The sequence below is a fragment of the Camelus ferus genome, chromosome 9, assembly GCF_009834535.1.
Source record: "Camelus ferus isolate YT-003-E chromosome 9, BCGSAC_Cfer_1.0, whole genome shotgun sequence".
In the NCBI taxonomy this organism is placed as follows: Eukaryota; Metazoa; Chordata; class Mammalia; order Artiodactyla; family Camelidae; genus Camelus; species Camelus ferus.
This window is the reverse complement of record NC_045704.1, coordinates 20,209,768-20,233,346: the sequence shown is the minus strand read 5'-3', so window position 1 is coordinate 20,233,346 and position 23,579 is coordinate 20,209,768. Positions and strand designations below refer to the sequence as shown.

The 23,579-nt window shown below is 38.6% G+C and overlaps 1 protein-coding gene across 1 annotated transcript in view; it reads right to left on the bottom strand.

Moving 5' to 3' along the window:
- The window catches only part of LOC102512190 (zinc finger protein 27), a 65,707-nt gene extending 43,118 nt beyond the window's left edge, over window positions 1-22,589 (bottom strand). Inside the window, 5 exon segments of the mRNA XM_032487410.1 lie at window positions 3,302-5,661; window positions 6,921-7,013; window positions 10,970-11,096; window positions 19,832-20,047; window positions 22,407-22,589. Coding sequence (XP_032343301.1) covers window positions 3,302-5,661; window positions 6,921-7,013; window positions 10,970-11,096; window positions 19,832-19,909 — 2,658 coding nt within the window. The 5' untranslated portion in view covers window positions 19,910-20,047; window positions 22,407-22,589.
- Window positions 22,590-23,579: the final 990 nt, after the last annotated feature.

Sequence of the window (23,579 nt, the reverse complement as noted above, 5' to 3'; positions counted from 1 at the left end):
CTCATGGAGTAAACGGGAAGCTCAGTTTGTGATCTCCTGGGACCCCAGATCCTGCCCAGCCTACTCCAGACCAATAATTCCCTGGAGTGTGTCTCTGAGGCTACGACCCTATCCGCATCCCTTCTCCATCCCCCAAGGTTCCTGACCATGCAAATGGTGGGGACTTGGAGAAGCAATGCTGGGGGACTTGCAGTAGCCACACTGAGTGGCCTCATGAAGCAATGTGGGCCAACGGCAATCAGCAGACACTGTGTTAGTGAGGGCCAATAGGGAAATAGCAGATATTACCAGGATTTAATGGAAGAGCCACAGATATTGTATTAGTGGGTAATGGGCATCAAAAGGCTTTGTGGGTTGTTAATGAGTCTTACACAGATGGCTAATGTGGAGTTTATGGTGCCTTATCAATCATTGCCCTTACCTGGGGAGAGGGGAAGCAGGTTAACGGCACACACCAGTGTTCAGAGAGAGGACTGGGGGCACCACCACATACCGTGTTGGGGATGGTTACAAACACAGCTAGGTGGGGTCATGGAAGATAACTGGAAACGATCATTGTGACGGACAGCTAATGGAGGGAGACGCAAGTCATCCTGCTAGAGGTTTAATGGAAGTATCAGGAGATATTAAAAGCTGGATTAGGTGGGGTATATATACCATGGTTCCCTACTCCGAGGATTGTAATAAGTGGTCATTAGTCACTAGTTAGGTGGAAGTGGGAATAAATGGGGAGTATGGAGGTGACAAGACTGTTTTACAAGTTAGGTAAAGTAACATACACTATGCTGGAGGTAACTGTAGAAGCCGTATGTCAGATCTCTAGACACTACTTCTTGGAATTAATAAGGAATGATAAACATAGTGATGGAGTCAGGTAAAAGGGGGATAATGGAGGGTGTCCAGACCTTGTGCTGGGGTGGGTTAAGAAGAGGGTAATGGAGCAGTCTCCAGACTCTCCTGAGGGGTCAGCTAACACTGTCCTAAGCTGGGGGATAGTGGTGGGTCACAAGACATTAACTGAAGCTGCAGTGCCAAATGAGGGAAAAGTGGGTAGTGGGTCACCATAGTGTTCTAAGACAGGGAAGGGCATACGGTGGTTCACCAGATACTGTGAAGGGGTGAGAGAAAGGGGAGCTGACGATGGATTAGACGTGGAGCTAAGGTGTGGTAACGGGATATGTCATTACACACTGCCCAATTTGGGTGAGCCGATTACAGGAGAATCTTTAGTCCTGTCCCCTCAACCCGGTTGTCACCATCCTCGATTGGGATTGCTGTGTTGTAGGCAAGGATATAATTAACTTTATAAGAACTTGTGCCAATGGACTGACCTGGAGGAACCACTTTGCTGGTGCCAGTTTGTCCACCCAGCAGCTGAACATTCAATCAGATCCTCTCACACATCTGTGAGGCCACTGCTGCCCAACTCTTGGTTGAGCACCAAACTTCCAAGGAAGGCAAACCTCTCCCTGCTCTTGACCTTTTTTATATTATTGGCTTTGGGTGTACCTGTCAGAGCATGATAAGCAGGTCTGTAGGTGGGCATGGGGTGGGCAAGAGCCTGTCAAGGTGCAAGTAGGGTAGGGCAGGACTTGTGTGCTGGGGCAGAGTGAGGGGGCTCTTTTGTGGTCACTTTGAAGCTGACTGTGGTATTTCAGAATCACTGAAGGGAATCCTGGAACATCAAACATCTATATGGGATTTCCTGTGCCACAGTTCTCCTTTCTTTATATGAGTTGGCACCAGGCCAAAAGGTTTACAATTATGTTACAACTTTCAGGCCAGGAAGGAGGCACAGGCCAGGTAAAGACTGGGGGTGGAAAAACCTGGTGTGTTTTAGGCAATTTGGTTTTCCTCATTGGAGCATTTTATGCTGCAATGTAGAAAGGATCAAAGGGAAGTCAAGGGACGAGTAAGGTCAACACTCCACAATGTGCATCATGGAATGACTGCTGTATGTCAGGCATAGATCTAGGTCCACAGTGGGGACAAAAGAGGGAAAAACATTCTAGAGTGGAAATCACAGACAAATAAGTTAAATATACAGGGTGTCATGGTAATAAGTGCTATGGAGAAGGATAAAGGAGGAAGGGGAGGGGGCTGGAATTTTAAGCCAGGTAGGCAGGGAAGGGCAGGGAAGGGCAGGAAAGGCCTCTGTGAAGAGATGCCGCTGGAAGAAAAATACGAAGGAGGAAACCACAAAGATATAATGAAGAACTGTGCTCTTTGAAGAGGGCACGGCAATTGCAAAGGCCCCGAGGCAGGACCTAACGATGTGTTTGAGGCAAATGGGGGAGAAGGTCCTTGTGGAGTGCATGGCATGAAGATGGAGAGAAGACAATGAAGGCATGTTGGAATTTGTTTTCGATGAGTTTTGCTTTCAATTTGTTACTATCATCATGAAGGTCAGGTCATTAAGGAAGGCAGATGGGCTGGAAGAACCACGACAGTAAAAGGGAGACTGAGGTGAGGAGTTGATGGAGGTGACCTGAACAGTCTCTCTTTAGAAGCTTTCCTGAAGGTAGTGGGAGTCCAATAAGACCCTAAGCTGGGGGCTAAATGAGGCTCAGCGAGTCTGGGAGATACGGGTAGTGAGCAGAGGTGGTGTTTAGCACTAACGGGCAGTCACAATGCTGTTACAGGGCTCAGAAGACAACGTGCTGTATGAGAGCTGAAGACACTACACTCTACTGGTGGCTTAGAAGGTGGCTGCCACTCATGGTGCTAGAGGATAGCGGAGGAGGCAACACACACTCCGAGGTTTATGTCTGTATACATAAATAATTTTTTATTGTGGCATCTCTTTCTTGATAAAAATATTCAGCAGGGGACTGGATACGCAAAACCATGTTAGACTCAACAGAAGAATAACATCCAAAATTCAGTTAGACATTGTGTTCTGCAACAAACACCTCACAGAACTGAGGGTTTATCACTCTCATATATATTGTGTCACTCTACCATTCAACTGTTGGCACTTTACCCACTCCAGAGTAAACAGGATTATCATCAACATGACTTCACGTAATGCTTCATATGCAGAATTTGGTAACAGTGTTCCATTATATTTTTCATGAGAAGGCTTTTTCTAAGGTACCAAATTGACCAAGTTCCTTCTCAATATGAAAGCCCCAAGGTTTGCTGAGACTGGTGACAATGTGGGAAGGGGCTCACCTCACTCAGGGCCCTTCCAGAGGTCCTCTTCTGTAGTGTGACATTCTGATGCAGTATTTCTGCTTACGATAATATGCATGTTTTCTGTTGCATGAATTCAGTGATGTAAAGCCAGATCTGATCTCACTGAGGTTTTCTCATTCTGTTCCTCTCAAGTGTGAATACTCCGATGCACATTGAGCACTGATTTCTGAACGAAGCCTTTCCCACAGACTACACACTTATAGGGTTTGTCTCCAGTGTGTGTTGTCTGGTGTTTATTCAAATTCGACCTGTCAGTGAAGGCCTTCCCACACTCAGCACACACATAAGGCTTCTCCCCTGTGTGAATTCGCTGATGCACTTGGAGTTGTGATTTCTTAGTGAAAGATTTGCCACAGTCACTGCATTCATAAGGTTTCTCTCCAGTATGAATTCTATGATGTATAATCAGCTCTGACTTTTGTCTGAAGGTCTTCCCACATTCAGAGCAGATGTAGGGCTTTTCTCCAGTATGAGTTTTCTGGTGTTTACTGAGATTTGACCTGCCACTAAAGGCTTTCCCACACACAGCACACACATATGGTTTTTCTCCTGTGTGAATTGGTTGATGCACCAGGAGCTGAGATTTAGAGGTGAAGGATTTCCCACAATCACTGCATTCATAAGGTTTCTCTCCAGTGTGGATCCTCTGGTGAGTAATGAAGTTTGACTTCCGGATGAAGGCTCTTCCACACTCAGTGCACACATAGGGTTTCTCTCCTGTATGAATTTTCTGATGCACAATAAGTATTGATTTCTGGTTGAAGGCTTTTCCACATTCATGACATTCATACTGTCTCTCTCCAGTGTGAATTTTCTGGTGTATATTGAGGTGTGATTTCTGGGTGAAGGCTTTTCCACAGGTACTACATTCATAAGGTTTCTCCCCAGTATGAATTCTCTGATGTGTAATCAAGTCTGACCTTTGTGTGAAGGCCTTGCCACATTTGGAACATACATAGGATTTCTCTCCTGTATGAGTTTTCTGATGAGTAATGAGATTTGACCTGTTGGTGAATGCCTTCCCACACTTAGTGCACATATAGGGTTTCTCTCCTGTGTGAATACGTTTGTGCACATGGAGTTGTGACTTGGAAGTAAAGGATTTCCCACAATGACCACATTTATAAGGTTTCTCTCCGGTATGAATTATTTGATGGGCAATCAAGTGTGCCTTTTGGATGAAGGCTAGCCCACATTTCATGCATACATATGACTTTTCTCCTGTGTGAATTCTTTGATGCACTGTGAGTGCTGACTTCTGAGTAAAGGCTTTTCCACAATCACCGCATTCATAAGGTTTTTCTCCGGTGTGAATTCTCTGATGTATAATCAACTCTGACCTGTAGGTAAAGGCCTTACCACATTCATTACATACGGAAGATTTCTCTCTAATTTGAACTTTCTTATGTGTATTGAGGTTGGAACTACTGTTGAAAAGCTTCCCATATTCGTTGCATATAAAGGGTCTCATTCTTGTGTGAGTTCGTTGATGTACCTGAAGTTGTGACTTAGAAATGAAGGACTTCCCACAGTTACTGCACTCATATGGTTTTTCTCCAGTATGAATTCTTCGGTGTGCAATCAAGTGTGTCTTCTGGATGAAGGCCTGTCCACATATGATACATATATAGGATCTCTCGCCTGTATGAATTTTCTGATGCATCTTGAGTGTGGACTTTTGTGTGAATGCTTTGCCACAATCACTGCATTCATGGTGTCTCTCTCCAGTATGAATTTTCTGATGTATACTAAGATCTGAGTTATAAGAGAAGCCTTTCCCACATTCACTGCATTCATAGAGTTTTTCTCCAGTATGAATTCTCTGATGCCTGAAAAGAGAAGATACCTGGAAAAATGCTTTCCCACAGTCACCACACTTATAGGGCTTCTCTCTAGTATGGGTCCTCTGATGTGTAATGAATTCTGGTTTCTGTACAAAAGCCTTCCCACAGTCAATACATACATAGAGTTTCTCTCCTGTATGAACTTTCAGATGTACCTTGAGTTGTGACTTCTGGGTAAAGATGTTTCCAAATTCAGCACATTCGTAAGATTTTTCCCCAATGTGAATTTTCTGGTGTTGAGAGGATGCTTGCTTATAGCTGAGGGTTTTTCCACATTGATTATGGTCCCACAATTTCTCCCCTGCTGGAGTACACTGACGGCCAGTAGAGGAAGAAATTTTACCACGTTCAGTAATCTTATTAATGTTCCTTGACCCACTGTTTCTATTATGACTGTGTAAATCTAAATTATGCTTCAAGGCATTTCCAAATAAGTCACACTGATGGGGTCTTTTTGGGGAAGGAATGTTTTGGCTCCCATGGATTATTTTTCTAATGTCCTTATATTCATAATCTCTCTTTATAGTCAGTGTTTTCTTGATGAAAGCAACATCTCTTAAAGATTTCTTTTCTCTTTGCTGATAGCTCTCTATCTGGTCACCAATCTGCCAAAATTCTTCTAGAATAAAATACAACAAAATGTCACTTGTAGCATCACTTTCCCTCTCAATGTAGAAAGAAGCTTTTTCAGAAATTCTCTGCTGTGAAGTTTGAAACTCAAACTCTCCTTCTCAAAGGAGAATGAGGAGATGATTTTAGCTCAAAGAGCAGCTAGCAGAGGCAAGAGGGGAGGGTCATATGGCTCATCCAGGTTGAACACAGGGAAAAGGGTGAGGTGACTCATTGGCTAAGGCTCGGTGACAGTGGTGACAGGAAACATTCTGGGATACAATTCAGTTTATTTAGGAAAATTTATGAAGACAATGCACTACGCACTTAAGTGAAAAAAGTAAGGCAAAGAATAAGATATACATCAGAATAACATTTATATAAACTAATAATACATACCCCAAGTTACTTTAAATTTTAAAAGAACATATATGAATTTAAAAGTATGTTTCCATCATATAAAACAATTGCCTGTGATGGGAAGTGAGATGAGTGTGGGGAAAAGAAGGAAAAGGGAATAAATCAAAAAATAAATAGAGAATCCTTACCCATACTGATGATGATAGTCCTGAATGAAGACATGATTAAATTCAAACCCCATGCGAAGTACAGAAATAAAGCAATTACAAAAATCAGCCAGCCAGGCAGAAAGCCCCTAGTCAGTGTAAATTCTCAAGCACCATAAGAAGGAAAAGTCCGAATGGTACTCCCAAAGGCTAAGCAACAGCGACCCCTAAGTCATCAGCTGGAGAAAAGGCATAGGGAACGGGGAAGTGAGAAATTTTATGTCAGTGACTATGGAGGAAACAGAAAGAGAGCATGATTGGAGGTAAAGTTCAAAAGCATCTCACAGTGAGAGAGAGAGAAATGAAAGAGGACTAGTAGGAGTGGAGTGTCTTACATATAGTAACTTTGAAAGAAAGCAGATCTTAAAGATACATAAAGAAGATCTCAGATAACGGGGAAGGCAGAAAGATAAAAGAATGTTAGACAAATGGAGCAGAACCAAGAAAAAAAGTAAATATTTAATGAGGCAAACCGGCATGTGATCCAGACTCCAAAAAAGCCAAGGAAGAAGACGGAAATGACAAAGGCATTTATGTAGAAGGCTTTTAGTTATTTGAGAGGCCAATGTCAAGGGTTCTCAAGTAACACAAAAAAATTAGAACCCTCGAGAAGAGCCATCTTTACAGCGTTACAGAATGCCAGGCTTTCTCAAGATAGCTGAGATTTACTCTCCTGTCTCCCATCAGCCCAGGTCCCACTCACCTGGACAGCTCTGACGCAGGCTCTCACTCTGCATTGCCCATGGCTCCTTTCCTTGCTCCAACATGAAAACCTCTGGTTCAGGAACTTGATACCCTGTTTGTGAGACATGACAAAAAGTCTTGGTCCAGCTAATTGTGTTTCAGGGACCCATCAATAAAGTTCTGTCATTCAGTGAGGCTTTGTTCTTTAGGAAAGTAATAGTATATCTCTGAGAACAGAGTACAGTTGTCCCTTGAACAACAGGGGACTGTTGAACTGCATGGGTCCACTTATCTGTGGACTCTTTTCAATAACTATATTTACTGAAAATACCGGAAAATCTTTTGGAGATTTGTGAGAATTTGAAAATACGGACAAACTGCATAGCCTAGAAATATCAAAAAAATTTAAGAAAAAGAGATGTCATGAATGCATAAAATACATGTAGATACTAGTCTATTTTATCATTTACTACCATGGAATATACACAAATCTATTATAAAAAGTTAAAATTTATCAAAACTCACCCCCACAAAAACTTACAGACCCTACATGGCACCATTCACAGTGGAGAAATGTAAACAAATGTAAAGATGAGGTATTAAATCCTAACTGCATAAAATTAACTGTAGTGTGTACTGTACTACCGTAATTTTGTAGCCACCTCCTATTCTACTGCAGTGAGCTCAAGTGCTGTGAGTATCCACTTAAAATACCCTCATCATGTGAGCAGTCCCTCTCTCCAGCAAATTGCGTACAACAGTAAAAAGGGATCTCTCCGGGTTCTCATGTACTTTTTGTTCAGTGCAATATGATAAACCCAGAATAACATCATGGGACCCATACTGGTGCCACTAGTGATGCTGGAAGTGCTCCCAAGAGCAGAGAAGCCATGACATTACAAGAGAAATTTGAATTGCTTGCTCATCCCATAGATTGAGGTCTGCAGCTGCGGTTGCCGGCCATTTCAAGATAAATGAGTCCAGCATAAGGACTATTGTTTAAAAAAAAAAAGAAAAGGAAAGGAAATTCATGAAGCGTCACTGCAGCTACACCAGCAGGCATGAAAACCTTGCATTTTTTGAGAAATACTTTTTTTTAATCTTGTACTAAAAATGTAGTTTTTAATGTGGGTGCAGGATTGCTATAAGAAAAGCATAACCAGAGACTCTAACATGATTTGAGAAAAAGTGAAGTCATTATAACTTAAAGTAAAAGGTAACCATAAGTTTATTCTCTATGTCTGTGAATTTGTTTCTTTTTGTAGGTAAGTTCATTTGTGAACTTATGGTTATCGGGGGTAAAGGGGTTGGGAAGGGATAAATTGGGAATTTGAAAATTGCACCTCTTGGGGAGTGATGGAAATGTTAGCTAATCTTGACTGTGGTGGTGGTTTCATAGGTGTATACATTTATCAAAATTCATCAAATTGTACAACTGAAATATGTGTAGTTTACTGTACAGGAACCATACCACAAAAAAGGTGTTTAAAAAAAAGCAAAAGGAAGGTGACGGATCTAACACTAGAGAATTTAATGCCAGTAGAAGATGGTTTAATAATTTTAGAAAGAGGTTCAACCTAAAAAATATCAAGATAATAGGAGAAGCAGCTCTGCTGACCAGGAGGCAGTAGATGAGTTCCTAGACGCCATTAAGAAAATCACTGAGGAGAATGGATATCTGCCTGAATAGGTTTTTAATGCAGATGAAAGTGCTCTATTCTGGAAAAAAAAAAAAAAGCCACAGAAGACATTTATTACTAAAGAAGAGAAGTGAGCACCAGGATTTAAGGCAGGAACTTAAATCCTAACTAACTCTACTGTTTTTGTGCAAATGCAGTAGGGTTAATGATCAGGAGTGACTTTATCTGTTTGTAAAGCGGCTAACCCCAAGCCTTGAAGGGAAAAGATAAACACCAGCTGCCAATCTTGGTTACAAAACAAGAAGGCCTGGATAACAAGAACCTTTTTAGATTGGTTCCACTGAGGCTTTGTCCTTGAAGTCAGAAAGTACCTTGCCAGTAAGGGAATGCCTTTTAAGTTCTTTTGTATTTGGACAATGCCACTGGCCACCCAGAACCCCCACCAAAGCTGTCAAATGGTCTACTTGCCCCCAAACACAACATCTCTAATTCAGCCCCTAGATCACAAGGACCATTAAGGCTTATTACACACGGTACTCTATGGTAAGGGCTGTCAACACTATGGAAGAGAGCCTCAAGAGAGAACACTATGACAAACTAAAAGAATTACACTACTGAAGATGCCACCGTTGTTAGAGAAAATGCTGTGAAAGCCATCAAACCTGAAACAAATTCCTGCTGGAGAAACTGTGTCCAGATGTTGTGCACGACTTCATAGGATTTACAACAAAGCTAATGAGGGAAACCATGAAAGACATTGTGAATAAGGAAAAAAAGGTGGGTGAAGGTTTTTAAGATATGGATCTTGGAAAAATTCAAGAGCTAACAGACGTCACACCAGAGGAAGTAACAGAAGACGGCTTGATGAAGATGAGCGCTTCTGAATCAGCGCCAGATGATGAGGAAGAAGACACAGAAGCAGCAGTGCCAGAGAACAAACTGACGTTAGATAATCCACCAGAAAGGTTCTGATTATTTAAGACTCCTTCTGACTTCTTTTACGACACGGGCTTTTCTGTGATATGGGCACTGAAACTGAAGCAAATGGTGGAAGAAGGATTGGTACCACATAGGAACATTTTTAGAGAAATGAAAAATCAAGAAAATGGTCAGACAGAAATTACAGTGTATTTCTGTAAAGTTACACCAGTGGGCCTGCCTCGCCTGCTCCCCCTTCCACCTCCACCTCCTCCACTTCTTCCATCTCTGCCACCCCTGAGACAGTAAGACCAATGCCTCCTCTTCCTCCTCCTCCTCAGCTTACTCAACGTGAGGATGATGAGGATGAAGACCTTTATGATGCTCCACTGCCGTTTGATGAGTAGTAAATAATCACCGTGCTGTACAGTTAATAAACTTACCTGTTGTGTGTGCATGTGTCTTCCTGTGAAAATTTAGTGACTGTATGGCAGCAAGAAAGGGATGAGATGTTTTTTGTATCATCATCATCATGATCATCAAGGATGCATCATGTAGAACACCGTGTGCAAGATTTGTATTAAAGTCGACAGCTTATCCTTACATAGGCATAAGGTGAGTGATATTTAATATAAAATTAATAATGTGTTTGTTTTCTTGTTTTGTAACTTCACTTTTAAAGAATTGCATTACCATATGGTATGCCTCTCTTGTAACTGGAGAAACTGCATATCAGCCTATCATCACAGATAGTGATTTTTTTTTAATGTAACTGTTTCCAATACTGTATTATGAATCTGACTGTAATACCATATTCCATAAAAACTGTACAGCACTTCGTCCATTAGTGTATAGGGTCAGCTACCGTGTAGCCATCACACTGCTGCTTCTTCATCACCAATAAGTGAATTGTTCATTATACCTATAATACGAATTTCTTTTTCACATTATCTTTTCATTTTTGATGTCTAGTGTTGTAATACATATAACATCTACAGTGTTTTGCATCACTTAAGACAATATTGATGTAGGTACTGAAAGAAGACGATTCACCTTGTAAATGATGTAAACTTATGGTACCGATAAATACAGTATAGTACTGTAAATGTATTTTCTCTTCCTTATGATTTTCTTAATAACATTTTCTGTTCTCTAGCTTACTTTATTGCAAGAATACAGTATATAATACATGTAACATACAAAATATGTATCAACCGACTGTTTATATTATTGGTAAAGCTTCCAGTCAACAGCAGGCTATTAGCAGTTAAGTGTCTGGGGAGTCAAAAGTTATACATGGATTTTCAACTGTGCAGGGGGTTGGTGCCTCTAACCTCTGTGTTGTTCAAGGGTCAACTGTAATATTCAGAGTGCCCCAAAGGGCTAAAGAATCCTGAACAAATAAAGGACAAAACCATCATATAAATCAGATATCTCACAGTATTCAGCAACTGAGAAAGAAAACAATCTCAGTGGGCCTTCCCTTAGCCATGCAGGTGACTGTGCTTACCTACTGAGAGCAGGTGGCTGTAGGTCTCCAGCATCACATCCCGGTACAGGTTTTTCTGATCAAGGTCTAGTTGCTGCCACTCTTCTCTGCTGAAATCTACAGCCACATCCCTGAAGGACACTGATCCCTGTAAGGGCACATTCCTGTTCAGCATGAATAATTAGCTTTGGGGGAATGGAGAGACTCTATTTAGAAATATGAAACTTGGGATTTGCTGCTGTTAATACACTTCCTCTTTTTAAAAAATCACCTCCCATCATTTCCCTAACATTTTATTATGCAATTTTATAAACGTACAGAAAATTTAGAAGAATTTTATAGTGAAAACCTATATGACTACCACTTAGAATCTATCACTAACATGTACTATACTTGTTTTACCACACAGTCACTCATCCTTTTATCCATCCATTAATCCATCTTACTTTCTAGTGCATTTCAAAGTAAACTACAGATGCCAGTACACTTCCTCATAAATACTTCAGAATGCAAATCACTAACTAGAGTATAGTTTACCTTTTTAAGGTAAGATTTACATATAATGAAATGCACAAATCCTTGGTATACCATTTGAAGTTTTGACAAATGCACACACCTGTATAACCCAGGAACTTTTAAAAATAAGATTTCATATAGGGTGTATATTAAATATCTAGTTTTACATAATATTTTATGGAAGATAGACATCAAATAAAGAATTTCTGCTTTGTTCTATACGGTTCTAAGTCAATTATTTGTTTTTCAAAACTGAAGATTGAACTAGACTCTCTTATTCTTCTAGCAACTGGATGAATGACCTGTGATACAATTTCTGAGCAATTTAGAACTAGCCATTATGCTAGTTGTGGAAACACAAAAATGAATTATTTATGTTTCCAATGTTCTAGCAACTTAAAAGAACTAGAAAATAAATAAGATCTAAGGTTTAAAAGAAAAGAAAAAGAAGACACAAGTTCACTAAAGTGTCAAAAAGTAAATCTCCATGTGGAACACACTGAGGTCCCCAAACAGGAAAAAGTCCATTCTACATGGGGGTGTAAGTTTATATTAGGTGAGGAATTTAAGTTGGAAGATGAGAAGTGTAATACAGAATGGGGTTGTGAGGGAGGCCAGAGAAGATGAAAGCAAAGGTGTGGATACAGGAAAACACACAGTGAATTTGAAGAACAGCAAACAGATCTATGCAAGTGGAGAGAAGTCTGCACAATATGATAGGAAGGTGGTTATGGGAAAAGCAGTTTGCTTATAGAACAAGTATGAATGTTTCACTTTAAGTAAAGGTAATAATCAGATTTATATTAATACATTTCCCTGTAAGATCTGTATTGCAGAATAACCAAATAAAGAGGAAAAGTTCTATACAGAATGATTGCTCACTAATCTATCCTAGAAGTTAGGATAGAATTAGAATAACATCATTTCATAACTCCTAGTGAAATAATGGGTTTAGACAATAATCATTAAGGGTTGCTCAACTGTTTGAGGTGAAAGGCTGAAGAGAAGTTTAAAATGTATGAATCAGCTAGCAACATCTGCACCCACTGATCAATGTGTTTTAACATCACAAAAAGAGAGATAACCAGAAAGAATGTGCCTCCTGACATGATACAGTAATTAATTTCATTCTATCACCCATTAAGTATTTTCGCCAAATATATTAAAAAAAAATCCAGCCTGAATCTCATTAAGCCTCCAGATCTAACAAATCATTCATAGGTAATTGAAGGATAGAGGAACATAGTAAACAGTATCAAGACCAAAACATCAGTTAAATCCATAAAGCAGCAAATGATCAGTTTCTCCAAAAATTAAACTACAACAGAAAAAACATGGAGGGAAATCTTTTATTAAAAGAGACGTCAGAGTCATACCAACGAAATGCAACTTACAGACTTTGTTCAGCCCTTAATTAAAGCAAACCAACATTAAAAAGGTACTTATCACATGTTTAGAGAAATTCAAACAATAACTGGGTATTAGATGATATCTAGGAATTACTGTTATGTTTTAGGTGTGATCACTGCTTACTGCTTACGTTAAACAAAAAAGGAAGAAAACAAGAATTTTTATCTCTTAGAAATACACACTGAAGTATTCAGAGATAAAATGGTGTTTGGGATTTACTTTAAAATAATCCAGCAGCTGGGGAGGAGGGTGATTTTAGATATTATAAGGATGATAGAACACTGATGGCCACCAAAGCCGAGTGACAGGCACAATAGATATAAGGGCTCCTTATACTATTCTCTTTACTCTTGAATACATTTACATTTAATTCATAATAAAATGTTTTTTTAATGTTATTTTTTAAAAACATGATATTAAAAAAATCTAATCTGGAAATGCATAATTGAAGGAATGGCTATTTTCATCTTGAATCATAAACACTTAAAAAAGGCATTATAGGGACTTGAACAGTCCACATTCAGCAAATTATAAAAATAGTTAGAGTATCATCAATGATATAGAAGAACAAACAACAGGATCTAATCAATATTTAGAATATTTCAACCAACAGCAGCAGAATACACAACTTTTTCAAGCATCCATAGAACAATGACTAAGACAGACCATATCCTAGGCTGCGAAACAAACCTCAACAACTGAAAAGAACTGAAATAATCCAAAGTATGTTCTCTGACCATAATGGAATCACACTAAAAATCAGTAACAAAAATAACAGAAAAATCTCTGAAGAAATTATATTAGAAAATAATAACAAAAGCTATCTGGAAAGTTACAAAATATCTGAAAACTAAACAACACACTTCTAAATAACTTGTAAGTCAAAGAAGAATCCTCAAAAGAAATTTAGAAAATACACAGAACTGAAAGAAAGTGAGAATATAACATATCAAAATCTGTGGGATGCAGATAAAAATGTTGAAAGGAAAATTTATAGCATTAAATGATTACATTAGAAAAATGGAAACAAACAATCCAAATAAAAAATGGGCAGAGGATTGGAATAAGGCATTTTTTTCCAAAGAAAATATACAGATTGCCAGCAAGTACATGAAAATGTGTTCAACATCACTAATGATCAGGGAAATACAAATCAAATCCACAAAGAGACATCACCTTACACCTGCTAGAATGGCTGTTATAAAAACAAAAAACAAATACCCCCAGAAATATAAGAAACAACAAGTGCTGGCAAAGATGTGGGGAAAAAGGAACCCTTGTGCACTACTGGCAGAATGTAAATTGGTGCAACCACTATGGAAAACACTATGGAGTTTCCTCAAAAAATTAAAACTAGAACTGTCAAATTGTCTAGCAATTCCACTTCTGGATACTTTTTCAAAGGAAATGAAAACACTAACTTGAAAAGATATATGCACCCTCACATTCATTGCAGCATTATCTACAGTAGCCAAGACATGGAGGCAACTTAAGTGTCTAATGATGGATGAATGGATAAAGAAAACGTGGTATTTATGTATGCAATGGAAAATTATTCAGCCATAAAAAAGAAGGAAATCTTGCCATTTTCAACAGCATGGGTAGACCTCGAGGGCATATGGTAAGTGAAATAAGTCAGACAGAGAAGGAAAAATACTGTATGATCTCCTTTTATGCAGAATGTTAAAAAAAAAATCCAAAAACAGGAACTGAACTCACAGATACAGCGAAGAGATTGGTGGCTGCCAGAAGCAGAGGGTAGATGGTGGGCAAAATGGGCGAAGGTGGTCAAAAGTATAGGCTTCCAGGTACAAAATAAGTAAGTTATGGGATGCAATATACAGCAATAGTAACTATAGTTAATACTGTATTGTATTTTTGAAAATTGCTAAGAGAAATCTTGAAGGTTCTCAACACAAGAAAAAAAGATTGTTAACTATGTATGGTGATGGATGTTAACTAGATTTATTGTGGTGACCATTTCACAATATATACAGACATCAAATAATATTGTATACCTGAAACTAATGTGTTAAACATCAATTATATATCAATTTTTTTTTAAATGGAAGAGGAAAGTTCTCAAATCAATAATCTAAATTCCTACCTCAAGAAACTAGAGAAAGAAAAGCAAAATAAACCCAAAGCAAGAAAAAAGAAAAAAATAATAAAGAGTATGTATCAATGAAATTGAAAACACATTTTTTTTAAAAAAACTGGGGAAAAGTCAATAAAACACAATGTAGTTATTTTGGGGAAAAAAAATCAATGACATTAATAAACCTTGCTGACTGTCCTAGCAGTCAACCAGACTGACAAGGATAAAAAGAAGATACAAATCACCAATGCCAAGAATGAAACAGGAGTATAATTACAGATGCAGCAGCCATTAAAAGAAAAATGAGGGAATACAAAAACTGTGCTAACAGAGTCAATAAGTTAAAAGAAATGGACCAATAACTCCAAAATCACAAACTACCAAAACTTAACATGATGAAATAGAAAAGGTGATAATAACCCTACAACCATTAAATTAAATTAAATTCATAATGTAAAAGCTCCTGAAAAAGAAATCTCCAGGCCCAGATAGTTTTACCAGAGAATTCTACTAAACTTTTAACAAAGAGTTAGTCTCATTTTTACATAATCTCATCCAGAAAATAGAAGAGTAGGAAATACTTCCCAACTAATTTTATGGGACCAGTATTATTACCCCAATACCAAAACAGTGCAAAGACAGTACCAGAAAGAAAACTACAGACTAATACCTCTTGTGAACTTAGATGCAAAAATCCTAAAGAAAATGCTGGCAAACCAGATCCAGCAATGAATAAAAAGAGCCATGTACCTCAATAAAATGGAATTTATGGGAGAACTCTCGGTAGTATATTTTGCAATGCCTTTGACTCTATAAGTATTTCAAAATAAATTAAAAATTTGAAAAAATATACTGAAGAAAGATTATCCTCGAAACAGAGTATTCTGAAATGGGCAAGACAGGAAAGTCAGTCCCAAGAAGCACTGCACAATTCATGTGAGAGAATACAAAATTCTTACTCACCTAAAGTAAGGCTGTGGTAAGGCTACAGGAGAGATCGCTGTTAATAATTAAGGAGGTAAAACTGATACTGAGTTGAAAGTGCGAAAAAGGACTCATATAAGTCTCAGTTAATCAGTTTTGTGTTGCTGTAGGTTCGATGTCACAGATGAGTTTACAAACTAGAGGAGGAGAAAGAAGACCAGAAATAATAAATTTTGTAAATAGTGAGATTTAGGCAATAAGAAATATACAAGGCTGCATACTAGGCAGGTGGAGAGAGAGCTAGTATGGAGTTGAAGATTTGGGAGTTGTATATACAAAGCAGGTCACTGAATTCAGGGGAAGGAATGAACGTGCAGGAAGGACAGGATAGAGAAAGTATTAAAGATACTTGCAGTTTTTAATGTTTAAAATTATGATACTTGAAAGCTATCTTTTTATTTAATTGTGTTCAGAGATTACAGTTTATTTCTTTGTGATCCAAAGGATGACAGTAAAAGAATAAGCAAAAAGCACATCTGAATCCACCAACAGAAAGGAAACAAGAGCCTCTATCCAAACATCAGACAGAGCTGAATTCTAAGGAAAAAACAGTAAATGTGACAAGGACAAAAAGAATTTAGATGTCATTACTGTCACTGCACCAAATTACATAGCATCAAAATGTATAAACAGAAACTACAGGCAAATACAGATAGAAATATATTCGTGATGGAAAACTTTAAATAGTATCTCTTGGCTCAAGAAGATAAAGTGGAAAATAAAAGCTATATTGTAAAAATCTCATAACTATGTATCTTATTGTAAAAAAGTTGGTATCTAGAAACATTCAAGTGCCTATGTACATTGAGAAATATTAAACATAAAACTTGCACACACACACGTTAGTATTCCAAAAGTAGAATAAAATCAATGCAAATAAATCTCTCCAAAGATGCAATCTTAATTTAATTAAAAGCAGAATTTTTTAAGTAAAAATCTTAACACCTACAAGTGAAAATGTAGTAAATGGTAATTAAAGGTTTCATTGGAAGTTTAATGTTCCTAGAAATTTATCCATTTAAGCTAGGTTTTAAATTTTATTTCTTTGAGATAAATTATTTTTCTAGATTATTTTTGAGCATTGTTTTGCTGTAAATAGTTGATACACTTGACTTTTGAATCTATGTTCACAATTTCTAGTTTTTTTTTACTGCCGTTGACTGGTTTGAGCATCAAGATTAACATAGTAAACAAAATAAAACAAACACCAAAAACAAGATTGGGAATAAGTTGACATACCATCTTGACCCAAAACTTTGTTGTAAAGATCAAACTGTAAAACCACACGACGTTTTCCAACATTTTTGACTGTGTTGGAGGTGTCTGATCAACATTTTAATTTCTTCAAAGGCTTCTGAACCATTTGTATTTGCCATTTTGACATTTACTTTTTGGAAAATTTTATCCTTTTTGTTTAGGTTTTCATGTTTTTGTGTATGATTTTATATAACATTCATGATTATTTTAATATTTGATATAGCAGTAACTGTCTCTGTTTTATTACATATTTTCTATGTATCTCTACTCCTTTTGATCACCTTCACACAGAAATGCGCTTCTGCCATTATTTTTATCAATTATTTCATTCTTTTTGTGACTGATTTCTTCTCTTTTTTTAGTCCTCATTGTTATCTCATATTTGTTGAGTTCTTTTTCTAACTTCTTCAGTTGAAAGTATAACTCATACCATAGGTTTTGTTTCCTTTTTCCCCAGACTCCCAGGATTCCTCAAAAAGCATTTAAAACTATATTTTCCCCTATGTTCATGGTTTAGCTTCACCACACAACTTTAAGATCTAGTACTGTATTTATTAAACTTCAACTCAAAGAATTTTGTAAGAAGACATTTCGTGATTTTTCTTTTAAAGAATATTTATGAAGAAAGAAATTTTAAGTGGCATTAAGTCCACTCACAATGTTGTGTAAAAGCCTTTTGCTTTCTATATAATAGAATAATGCTCTTGCTCAGAAAATAAAATCAACATTATAGCAAAGGTAGGTATTTTTTGTCTGCTTTGATCATGAAGTTTTTGAGAGTAGTTGATAAAATGGTCAATGGTATATTTAATGATTTCTGTTCATTTTTACTTAATATAGTTCAAAGATATATACTATTAATTAAACAAATATTGACAATTCTTTTTGGTATATTATTACTTTTGTAAGTTTGAACCAGGCCTCTCCCTCCCTTTGGATATTTTTCATCTTAAATTCCTTTTGATCTGTTTCTAAACCTGCAGCCTTAGCTTTCTTTTGGCTTTTGTTTCTGAGTCAATTTTTCCATTCCTTTATTTTTAAACAAGGAGAAAAGCAACCCTTGAGTGCTGAGAACTTGCCTGGCACTATTGTTTAGACTTGGGTGTTGCTAGGAGCTGGCCAGGCAGGATCAGCCAGGTCACGGTGCTCTCCAGTTACACAAAAAACACAGAACACCAACATCAAACAGGACCACTCTCTGACCATGATGGCGCAAGACAAAACCAAGACCACTCTGTAATCATGTCTGAGCACAGACAAAAATCAGAACATTGTTCAAACCACAAAAGTGACCAAACATCCCCTTGTTCTAGCTAATACAAGTGACTGCTGCTTTTGACTCGCTCCATTCTTCCTACCTTCTAGATAAAGATGCCCAGTCACAGAACTGCCCAACAGCAATGGAAGTGGACGTTCACTGAGATTCAGCTGAGATTCACTGCATCTGCACTGCCTGCACTGGTATTCCACTGCTTCTTATATATACAACAGAAAGGGAGGATAAGACGAGAATTACCCTGCCACATTGTTCACGATATTGTACCATACAGTGTTGAATTTTATCAGTTGTTGAAAAAAAAGTGCAGAAATGCGTCTAGTATGCCACTTTTTGTGAAATGGAAAGGAAAAAAGTTTATAATTGTTTTTATTTACATAAAGAAACTAAGCAGTCACAGGGAGGGTCTAGCTCAGTGGTACAGTGCATGCCTAGCAAGCACGAGGTCCTGGGTTCAATCCCCAGTCCCTCCATTAAATAAATAAATAAACCTAATTACCTCCCACCAAAAATGAAGAAAGAAAGAAAGAAAGGAAGGAAGGAAGAAACTAAGCAGTCAAAACTAATAAAACTGGTCATTTGTATTGGGGCAACCTGGGCAAGCAGGGGACAGAGATGCACCAACCACAGTCCTGACCTTTCCCAGAATTTCTTTCATTATGCCTTTCAATTGTACTGCTTTGTATATTTTTTTTAATTTCTGAAGTGTCTGTATTATCTACTCAAAAAATTAAACCATTCCGAATAAATTATTACAATATTTTCAGATAAGAAATAAGATTACATCTGTGAAATAAGAACAGGATGCTAATAAAAAGAATCATTTATAAAACCAACTAGAGTTTTTGAAAATTAAAACTCCGAATTAAAATGTTGATAGCAGTAATGAGGAACTCAATAGAAGGGCTGGAAGACAAAGTTGATTAAGTTTAGCAGAATAAGAAGTAATAAATAAATAGAAAAACACGGAGAACCAAATTTCAGAGAGAGAATAGAGAAAGTATTTGTGTAGGGGAAACAGTTTAGGAAGAAATAGAGAAATGCTTTCAAAGTCTTGCACGTAACTGATTTCTAACCAAGAATTTCATCTTCAGCCAAAAGATCAATATAGCATGAGGTCAAAACAAAGGAGAGTTTTCCTTGACATCATACCTCTCCACTGTCATACTATTGGCCTCTAGATGTGGACACATGACCTGCACGTTGCTCATTCTCGGCAGAAAGATCAAGATGTTTCAGGAGCAGAGGAGAGTCTGGCTGCTTCCTGCGGCCCAACTCCCTCCGTCCTCAGGCTCTGGTGCTCCCAGGACGAATTCCCACCCCCGGGACTCCTCCTCCTCACCTCACATGAGCTGCTATGTTCCTCTGGAGCCAGGCCCAGGGATTTCTGGGGAGAGGACCAATTAGCTGGCATGGTCATGTTGGGTCTCAACCTTTATTCTCTCAGAAGCCTAAAGTTTGGTGGACATCTGTGAACTCCAGCAGAGGTGCTGGGGAGAGGTGAGCTGGGGTCTGGAGGAAGATCTGGCCCAGTGGCTCCCCAGAGACGCCAAGAAACCTGAAAAGACAATGTCCACATGGTCAGTCATCACAGAAACATTTCCAGGGAACACCAAGATGTAGTTTCCTGAGCTAGACACCACAAAGCAGTGGCTCTCAGATTTGAGTGTGCATTCAAATCACCTGAAGGGTTTGTTAAAACACAGTTAAAAATTCTCAGACTCACTCTGACAGTCTCTGATGCTGTAGGTCTAGGGTAGGGGCTGTCTATTTGGGCTACTCTAACAAAATACCACAGATTAGGGAGCGTATAAACAATGGAAATTTATTGCTCACAGTTCTGGAAGCTGAGAAGTCCAAGATCAAGGTGCCAGCATGATCATGTTTTGGTGAAGGCCTTCTTGGTTCATAGCCAGCACCTTCTAGTCGTATCTTCACATGGTAGAAGGGGCTTGGGGCTCTATGGGATCTCTTTTATAAAAGCACTAATCCCACTCATGAGGGTTGTACCTTCAAAACCTAATCATCCCGCAAAGGTCCAACCTTCTAATACCATACTTTTGGGTGTTAGGATTCCAATATATGAATTTGGGGTTGGGGGGCAAACATTTAGACCACAGCAGGGCCCAAGAATTTGCATTTCTAACTAGTACCCAGGTGATGCTAAAGCTGCTATTCCAGGAACCACACTTTGAGAACCAGTGCTGTGGAGAACACGTTTAACAAAAACCTGTGATAGTCATGGTAAAATACGGGGAAAATCATGAGATACAGAGTAATGTTATCGCAGATTTGAATTGCAGCTCTGCTACTTTTCGGCTATGAGAAAATGAAGAAGCTATTTCAGCTTCAGTTTCAAAAATGAGGATGAAAGTGCCGACCTCAAAGAGTTATGAACATTAAATGAGCTGGTGCTTGCAAAGCACTCATCACCTCCCTGGAACGCAAGCAGCATGCAATAAATATCAGCCACCACCATGCACTACTGGATATTAAAATTTAATATAAAAATATAAAAAGCAAGTAAAGCAATAGACTAGACAATACTGATTTATATACGCGACCAAAGTGACATTCAATTCAGTGTACACAAGACATTCTTTGCATAGATGGTGCTGACATAACTGGCTATCCACTTGGAAGAAAACAAACAAGATCCCCATCCCACACTACACGTTAGACTGAATTCCAACAGGAACAAACATTTTAAGTTTATGTAATTAAAAAATCTCAAAGAATATTAAAATAAAATTTAGAGTATACATTTGTATAACACTGTGGTGGGGTAGGAGGGATCTTATTACACATGAGAGAAAACCCAGAAACTACAAAAGAAAAAACAAATATTTCTTAATTCTATGTTAAAATACACCTTAAAAATAAAAATCAAGATACACATATAAAAGATTTTTTCAATATGTGATGATAGGTTATCCCTAATGTTAAAAAATCTAGCAAACAGAAAAAAAAAATGCCCAGAAAAAAAACAAAGGATATGCAAATTCAAAGAAAAGGCAATTTAGATGGCAATTAAAGAAAAAGATGCTAACTTTATTAACAGGAAAATGCATTAAGGCAACTAGATATAATTTTCCCTCAGAATTGTAAAAGCCTTTTAAAAAAAATGGTGGAAAGCATTTGGGAAAATGAACTCTCTTATAAATTGTTGGTGGAAGCTTAAATTGCTATATCTTCTGAATTATTCAGTCGTATCTATTATTAAAAATACACATAACCGTTCCTAATAATAGTTTCAAATATATAAAGCAAAAACAGATAGAAGGAAGGGCAAGTGGACAAATCACCTTTCCAGTGTGAGTGTATCTTTATAATGAAACAGACAAAACAATCTGTGTAATATATTTCTGAAACAATACAATACAATTAGTAGAGAACACATTGTTTTTACGTAATAGATAATGACATTTAGGAAAACAGACCGTGAGCTGGGCCATAAAGCAATTTTTACACTTGATCATCACCCAGAGGTATTATTTGAAATAGAGAATGCACTTCTAAATAATTCATGCGTCAAAGAAAAAAAATAACTGAAATTCAAAAAAAAGACAAAAACAAAACCCCAACACTCAGACGTGAGCAGTAAAGAAAATGCTACACACCTAAGCTTGTGAATATTTATAAAGCAAGCTCGTCACAGACCCGAGATCCCCATGCTGACGCCACAGACCCTGTCACTCACCAGAGACCCTCATCACTGGGCCCTGAAATCCCAATTACTCATCTCAAAGATCCTCATTGCCCAGAGAGAACCCTATCACTGACCCCTCTGACATCCATCAACCGACGCCACAGACCCCGCCCCTCATGCTGAACCCCAAAACCATCATCACTAACTCCACGGACAATCCTTCCATCACTGACCCCACAGATTCCTAATCAAGACCAGCCAAAATCACCTCAGAGACCTCTCGGAATTAAAATGTGAAGATTCTCTTGAAACAAACAGCAAAAACGACTCCGAGGGCCACTTCCGCTTCCTCTAGCACCGCCCCTAACGGACTGTTGGTATTGCGCATGCTCTGAGTTACCTTGGAAGCGGCGTTCTGCCAACAGTCAACCCGGCGAAGATCCGTTGCTAGGGACCTTGTGCAGTGTCCGTAAGAGGCGCTGTCGGGCAGAGAACATGGCTGCGCCCAACGGCGCTTCGGCTTGCGGGGCGCCATCTTGGGAAGCGTGTCCATTCCGTGCACTGGGGAAATAGGCCTCCTGCCGGTTTTCATACAGGTAGGCAGGGGTTACCACACAGAATACGGGAGTGTGGTCTTGGCTAGGTAGGCTTCCGGGAGGAGGAAGTTATTGGAGATGCGGTCCGGAGCTTCATGTTATGTAATAGAAAACCTGCAATGCCCCTCGGGATACAGCACAGTGCGGAGGGCAATTGCCTGCTTGGAGAAACCACCCGGGAAGTAGGGAGCCAGGGAGGAAAAATCACCAAAGGAGAAAGACAGATGTCTTATATTCCACGGCTGGATTCTGGGAGAAATCACCGGGGGATGATCAGGATGTCAGGTCAGGATGGTACAATCCATTTTTTGGAGAAAGTACTCAGGGAGAGTGTGGAGAGTTTAGAATGGAGTCCGCTCCTGGGCCGAAAATATTCAGCAAGACAGAGAAATATCAGAACGAGCAATCCGCTACAGGAAGGATGGTGCAGTCTTTAACACGAGAAATGAAACTTTAAGTCCAGTCTCTGACTCCTCCCTTAGCTTCTCCTATATGGAAATTCTGGAGCAGCTAACACTCTCCCCACCCCCAGTTCCCCACTCTGGGGGGCTATGAGTGGGAGTTGTAAAGACAAGTCTTTTCATCTGGTGGGCTCCTAGATAGTCTTCAAAACCCAGCTTAAATATTGCCTCTTCCAGAATGTTCTTCCACCTGATGATGGTAAGAGTTTCTATGTCCTACTTAAGGTGTTGTTTCAGTCCCAGGAGATGGGGAAGATGTTTTGAGGGAACTGGGCCTGGGCTCTGATGTGGACATCCTGGGTATCTTCAGGCCAGTTGTGTCCCCTTCTGGGATTCAGCTTAAAAATAGGACAAGTTAGAGGGTTGGACTCTGCTTATGCCAGG